At 42.6% G+C, this 7,530-nt stretch overlaps 1 protein-coding gene across 1 annotated transcript; it reads left to right on the top strand.

Moving 5' to 3' along the window:
* Nucleotides 1-319: 319 nt before the first annotated feature.
* ccsapa (centriole, cilia and spindle-associated protein a) lies at nucleotides 320-5,754 on the top strand. Its single transcript, XM_069666776.1, has 4 exons — nucleotides 320-411; nucleotides 1,750-2,137; nucleotides 4,607-4,953; nucleotides 5,575-5,754. Exons 2-4 carry the CDS (start codon nucleotides 1,786-1,788, stop codon nucleotides 5,752-5,754), a joined length of 879 nt encoding a protein of 292 aa, XP_069522877.1. The 5' UTR covers nucleotides 320-411; nucleotides 1,750-1,785.
* Nucleotides 5,755-7,530: the final 1,776 nt, after the last annotated feature.

Here is a 7,530-nt window from a genome sequence, read left to right as displayed (position 1 = left end):
CTTTAGTCAAGTCAAGGTGTAATTGTGAAACTGGCCCCTATAATCTACCAGACCTAGAATATTTAAATTTGGAGGCAGTGAAGGCATCACAGTTTTGGTTATATAGAATGAAATAGCAAATTAATGAATTGAATCCCAATGTAATAAAATAAGATAATTAATTGAAAGGCTGCTTTACATTTTGTCCTTGCATACTCTATCCCACTATGGACAGCAATGTTTTTCTTGAAGTTTTACTATGAAAGTCTACGCCGGAAGCTCCGTTGTACGTAAACTAGCTTAGCTTGTTGCGCTCGGTGTTTGTTAGCTGTCAGTCAGAGAGGAGCGGAACGATGCAAGTCGTCTGACCGCGGGACTGAACGGAAAGACTGTGTTATAACATTTAGACTGACCCTGTGGAATGAGGTCTTGGTGAGTAAAATTATAACTTACATTTAATATCCGGCCAGTCCGGAACCGTTAGCCTCAATTTTTTAAGCCTCACCGTGTTTACAAACGGGGCTGAACGCAGGCAGGTGAGGATAACGGCTGTGAATATGTCTGTAGCCTATTTTCACACGATAACTGTAATTGTAAAACGCAAAATTTACCATTTAAATTGCGTTTTTTCCACCTTAAACAGGCCAAGGACGGCTGTAAATTTTGTCTCTCTTGTAAGAATATGGGCTAAAATGGTGAAAACACCATGGTTTGGGGTGTGACAGATATGTTAAGCCTTCAAAATAAGACTTTCAGTTACAGGGGAAAACATACCAATAAATTAGCCATAATTAGCTGTTTCACAATAAAATGTTGCTAAATATTGACCCGGGTTCGTCCTGGGATCAGATGTAGGTCAGCTCAGACAAATAAATGTTTAATGTGGTTTGTTTCCATAAAGATAACAGGTATTTATATGTATTAAAATAAAAGGAAATATGTGTGTAGGCGGGAGGACTACTGACAAAAATAGATGGTCTGTTATCGGTCGTGTAGTATGAGGAATAGCAGCAGTAGTACACTCAGTAGTAAGACTATAATAAGCCTCAATCCTCCTCTGCTCAGGCTGTAATCTGTCGTGCAGGGAGCTGGGCGGGGCTTACAGGTAGACCACACCTGGTAGAGGCAGAGGCCTGCAGGTAAATCCTTTCAAAAATAATTTTATCGGCAAAAAGAGAATTTATATATTTTCTTATGAACTCATTAACTTAAAGGGATAGTTTGTGTTCTTTAAAATGGGGTTTTATGAGCTACTTATCATAATACAGAGCGGCTCCACAGTTAAGAACAAAGTCCCACAGTAAGTGGCTTTCTGACGTCAAGGTAAACATATACAAAAATATGGCGTACACTTTTTTTGTTATCTGTCTGACTTCTTGAAGAAGCTAAAGTTCGTGTTTCTTGTGGCCTTGTGTGCAGCACTACATAGCTTAGCTTCCGTGATGGTACTCCGGCCCGCTTCTCCAAACAGAAGGGTCCAACAACCTCATACATCTCCACTTCAAAGAACCGGAACTATTCCTTTAACTAGACCTTTAACACACTGGAGGTTTTCTTCAATGAGAGAAGAGTCTTTTGGTTGATTACAGACTCAATTCAGAGACATTTCTTGAGAGAACTTGAGATTTTATGAAAATACAGTTACATTTTTCCTCCTTGTCTTGCGATAATAAGCTGACAACATTACACATTATGGGGCAGTCCTGTTGAGTGTTTCTCACTGCTCTATTTTATTGTCATTATCTGATTTCCTTCTCTGCTTGTCTTCAGTGCTTCCAGAACCAGACACGAGCAATAACAAGAACCATGGTGACAAAGAAGATCCGGACAGAGTACATGAAGAAGTTTAAGGACCCCAGATGGGAGACGTTTTCTAAATGCTATGAGGACTCTGTGAAGTACCGTCTCACCCGGCGGGTGATCGAGCACTCCCACAAGCCCTGGTTCTGGGAGGGCTGGGAGAGCGGCTCCGACTCAAGCGGCTGGTCCACGCCGAGGTTGACCAGGAATAAAGTGGCCCCCTTGTCCCTCCCACCACCGACGTCCTCGGAGGGGAAGCAGAGGCAGTGCAGCCCCTCGCCAAAGCCGCCTTCTGAGGAACGAGAGGCCGATGTGGGAGCTGGAGAGGAGGCAGTCGTAGACGCTGCACCGGCTGCAGGTCAGGAAACTGTTTATTGTAATTGTATTGACGTTTAGTGGTGAAAATATGACACCATTAATTAAAAAGACACCGATTGGAAATGCTGATAATCATATATGAAGCAAAATGCCCAACACTTCCTGACTACAGCTTCTCAAAATGTGAGGGTTTGATGCTTTCCCCTGATGTAACCGGAATATCTTATCTTTATATTCTCTCATTGATTTTCCGTCTTTGAGCAGCAGCTGGAGCTCTGTTTTCGTATCTTTCTTATTTACATGCATGCTGGTTATTTCTTTATCACGCAGTCATGAAAACGTCTGATGGTTTGACTCTCATGTTAACATTTGTTCAGATTGGTTTAACCGATGAAACAAGCTGAAATTAATATTTTTGCCTATATATGACCTCCTAAAGACCATGAGGAAAAGTTGATTATTTCAATACATAGTTATTTATGTGGTGATTAACAGCATGCTGCAAAACCAGCCTTGGCAGTAAAGGCCTGGTTTCTGTGTCCTGCACTGTTTGCATTTGCATGTAATCGAGGTCTGCTTGTCTTCTTTGAAAAACTGGATGTCACGTAACTTCCTGGTCCTTAATTCCTGACATATGGAGTACCTCAGGGCTCTGTTCTAGGCCCTGTGTTTCTCTCTAGTTCTTTTTTCTTCTAAAAGAAAAACAGCAAGAGCACCATTTACCTCCTTTAATCAGACACGCTCTCGATTAGACGAAGCCTTTCAGATACACGACGATGTTTTTACCTTCTTGGCCACCTTTTCTTTTCTGACAGACCCAACATTAACTGATACACGTCCTTCTGATTTCATCAAAATGAGTGAAATGTTTGACATTTAAAAGAAGGTAAAATTTGGTTTTTCCATCCATCCATCCATCCATCATCTTTTGCTTATCCGGGGTCGGGTCGAGGTGGCAGCAAGCTAAGCAAGGTGACCCAGACGTCCCTCACCCAGCAACGTTTTCCAGCTCCTCGTGGAGGATTCCGAGGTGTTCCCAGGCCAGACAGGATATATAATCCCCCCAGCGAGCTCTGGGTCTGCCCCAGGGTCTCCTCCCAGTTGGACGGGCCCAGAAAACCTCCACAGGGAGGCGCCCAGGAGGCATCCTAACCAGATGCCCGAGCCACCTCAGCTGGCTCCTTTCGATGCGAATGAGTAGCGTCTCTACTCCGAGCTCCCTCCGGATGTCTGAGCTCCTTACCCTATCTCTAAGGCGGAGCCCAGACACCCTGCAAGAAACTCATTTCGGCCGCTTGTATATCAGTCACTACCCAAAGCTCATGACCACAGGTGAGGGTGGGGTAGGGTGAGGGTACAACGCCCGCATTACTGCTGATGCTGCACTGATCTCACGATCCATTTTACCTTCACTCGTGAACAAGACCCAGAGATACTTGAACTCCTTCACACAAATTACGTTTTTATGAGAGAATACTAAACTTCATGTAGAGCACAGGATCACAGGGGGCGCTACAGTGTCCTAACTGCACTTTAATGTGATGTGTTTTTATTGTGCACATGCAGCAGAGAGATCACATCCTGAACTGAGTGTATATTGTGGTAAAACTTTAAAACTAGTGGGTGTGAAGGAGAATAAACATGTTTTTTTGATGATGGAATTTAATTCATGGCAACAACATCAATGGCAGATGAATTTTAGGACCAAAATATACCTCAGCATATGGTGAATCATGCAAAACTGGTCCACTGACTCTCTGCTGTCTGAAAGGCAGCCTGGAAATGTCATTAGAGAAACAATAGGTCTTTTAAATCTGAGCTCAGAGTCTGAACCTGAGGGAACAGTCCAATCTGATCACTGAACCTTCAGTCCACAAATATATCTAGCGTCAGCCGCTGGCGCTCATACTGTCAGAGAGACGCTCTCACAGGAGCACAAAGAAACTCACGGTTTGTTAGATTTTCCCCAAATACTTTTGGAAGTGAGACAGGAAACAGAAGAACAAGTGCCAACAGGACGATCTGACGGAGAGACAGTTTAAATCTGTTTATTCATATCAAACACAAAGCCAGGTGAGATGAGGGAGTTATAAACAAACCATTGCCTTTGTACTACCACCAGTCGCACTTCTACCTAACATGCTGTGCATTATAATTATAGCGGGACTGCAACTATGTTCATCCTGGATTAATCATCCATTAAGTTTCTATGTGCAGTTCTTTGTGGACAGGTTGGCTCAATAATTTTTGTCTTATGTTGTTGTAGATGTCATTCAAAATTGTGGGAACGAGCAGGCCACATTTTGAGTTCCAAAATAACATCAACAGATCAACAAATCCAGGCTCCAACTGACGATAAATTCAACTTTAGGAGACTATAGAAAAATAAGACAGAGCTCCAGCTGCAGCCCAAAGACAGAAAATCAGTGAGAGAACGTTTCTTTAATAAAATCTTCTGTATCCTCTGTAACTCTAAGCTGCAGTGTTTCTGTGTGTTTCTGTGTCTCAGTGATAGAAAACGGTGTGAATGAAGCCAGCGGAGGTTCGGTAGATGTGGCTCCAGCCACCAGCGGACCCTCAGACGACACGGGGACGGACAACGGACCTGCCGACACACATTCGTCTGACGGGGAGCCCGTAAACCCGGCACCGAGGCGACGTCACCGCCGCCGCGCCCCTCGGTCTGAGCCGGGGCACCGAGACAGTTCCCACGATGACAAACCGGCCGTCATCCGCAAACCCCCAAGAGCAAAGAGCCAGCCTGCGATCAGCACCAAGGAGAAAGAGAACCGGAGACCGTCCAGCCGACTGGACTGGACCGAGAGACAGACGGAGGTCAGGAGGACGGCCAATGATGTGAGTGTTTTTAATACACACTGAGTGAAACCTTTTATTAGGCAAAAACAGCTTCTTACAGGTGCATTAATCTGATGAGGAAGAAGTATTCAGGTCTTCTTCTTAAAAGTAGCCATACCTCCGTCCTGTAAATAAAGATTATTAGAAACCAAACGTAGATTTATCGGCCACTGAAAACAGTCTGAGCCTTTTTATAAAAAGAAAAGATACAGTTTGTAAAGTTTTATGTCTTGGGAAAAAGAACAAGAGCTCGGAGATGAGAGTATTTAGAGCCGGACTTTTGGACTTTTAAAAAATGTTTATGAAATTTCGTGGCTGCAACAAAAATACAAATCAAACAACACAAGCCTTAAATATCTGATATTTCTATTTGTCACTGAAATTTACTCCTGTTGTTGTGATGTTTTTGCAAAATAGAGTTTATAAAGCATTTTTAAAAAGAGGTACAAACTAAAGAGTTTGGGTTTAAAATGCAGAAGTGAGTTTCAGAGCAGCTCGACCTGGATCACCGGACACCGCAGCAGTGAAGCCGTGTCACCAAACACTCTGCACACATTAATAATAAAACGCCGGTGTGCTTTTTCGGAAACGACCCCTCTCCTCTCTGGTTTCTCCTCTCAGAGCAGCACGTCCGCCGCCTGCGTACAGACCCGGCGGGGGTCCGACAAACGGGGCTCCAACCTGGACCGACGGCGGGCTCGTTCGGCCGACCTGGAGAAGGTGAGGCGGTCGCAGCTGACGGTGGTAGAAGACCGCTGGATGACCGAGTACATGCGCTGCTTCTCCGCCCGGCTGAGGTAGAGACAGGGTCATCCACAACCTCCCTGACCTGTAAAAAACACATGCTTCCTCACTGCAGAGCAAATATCAGATGGTCAGCAGGAAATAGTTTGTAGAGCTGAAACAACAAGAAAAACTGTGAGTCTCGTTTCAGTCTGTCAAACCAAAATCACTGTCTTGTCTCCTTATTGGACGGCAGAGTGGCAGCGAGATAAAGTCAAGAAGTGGGCAAAAAATGATCCTGAAATTTAGCAACACAAAATCATAAATGTCCTATCCCACTTTACACAAACAGGGTGGGTTAGGGTTTGTTATGGCAAGTTATGGCCATCAAACATTAACATAATTTCCCATAAAAAATCACATTTTATTCGCCTTAGTTTGATGTGTTGAATGGCTCCTTATACTACATTTCCCATAAGCCTCAGTGGCTCTTCATATGGACTAGCTTGGTCAGAACTATAGCTTTAGAGAAACTGTGTTTTTTGGGCCTGATTTAAATAAATTTTAAAAGGTGACTAATAAAGTCATAATTTAAATTATCCCCTACAATTGCTTTTATTTACTAAACAGAACGCTGTGGGAGCCCCATTTGTCAACAGAGCTGTCAATCATGAGGCCACACCCCCTTTTTATTGCATCAAATAACTGATTAAAAGTAAACTTGTCAGAACAATGAACACTTGGACATAAATCAGCAGGATAAGAACTAACTATAATGACAGAAACCATGTTGGAGAAAAATGTGTTTGACGTGTATTTTGATTTTATAGTTTGACTCATGTCCCATCTGTTAACATGGAGGAGGCGGGCTTTATGAGCTGTACTGCAGCCAGTCAGCAGGGGGCGATAGAGAGGGTTTGGCTTCACTTTCATGTCGGCCATCTTTTTATTCGGTCTAAACTTTACTTAAAAAACCTGGTGAGCTAAAGTAAACCTGCCCACTTCTTTACTTTATGGTGCATTTCACATTATTTCCTTTATTATTATTAGTCGTTTGTAGTGATGTTACAAGATGACAGTTTTCTTGTTGCTTCAGCGTCCTTTGAGAAAAATCGCTGCTGTCGAGGAAAAACAAAACAGCAACACTCTCTCTTTTAGTTTAAAGTTGGTTTAGTTCTGTGTATCATTTGTTTGTAGACTTTAACTTTAATTGCTCCTCATAGTATTTTACCTCAGAAATAAAACGAAACCTCGAGGCTGACAGTCTTTAAACCTCTCCGTACTGATACAACTTTTAATATTCAGCATGATGAAAAATTAACATTTTTAACAATGTGTATTTTATTTTCAAGTTCCTCTCACCTCTTAAAATAGGTTATTTTAATTTAATGTGTTGCACAGGTTGTTGTTTATTATTGTTCAAAGGCCTTGCAGAGGTAAACTCTCCGTCCACAAACCTCAGGCAGACCGAATCCGACCGTTTCCCCCCGACAGCAGCGACACAGTCTGCAGGATGGACTGAAATGTTAGTGTTTCTGTAGAAGCTGTTTGATAATGAACAAACATCCGAGAGAAACTAACTCTTTCTACGCTTTTATAAAAGTAAAATCACATCAAGGTTAATGTGTGAATGTTTTTAGTTCCTGAGCATGAAACGTCTCCTGCTGGGCTGTATCTTAAGTTCATTTTCTGTCACACACATTTCATTACTTTTAAGTTTTCTTTCACAAAGGCAGCTGTGTGTGTTTATAACTCAAAGGCAGCGGAAAGGACCAAACTGAGTATTTTTGATATTTGAGTATTTTGGATGCAAAGATTTGAGTCTAGATTATAAAAAGTTAAAACAAAGAAACA

The sequence above is a fragment of the Semicossyphus pulcher genome, unplaced genomic scaffold, assembly GCF_022749685.1.
Source record: "Semicossyphus pulcher isolate SPU_LCO1_2020_fin unplaced genomic scaffold, fSemPul1.0.p SCAF_17, whole genome shotgun sequence".
NCBI classification, from domain to species: domain Eukaryota; kingdom Metazoa; phylum Chordata; class Actinopteri; order Labriformes; family Labridae; genus Semicossyphus; species Semicossyphus pulcher.
The sequence above is the reverse complement of the archived record's forward strand: the minus strand, read 5'-3'. Positions and strand labels throughout refer to the sequence as shown.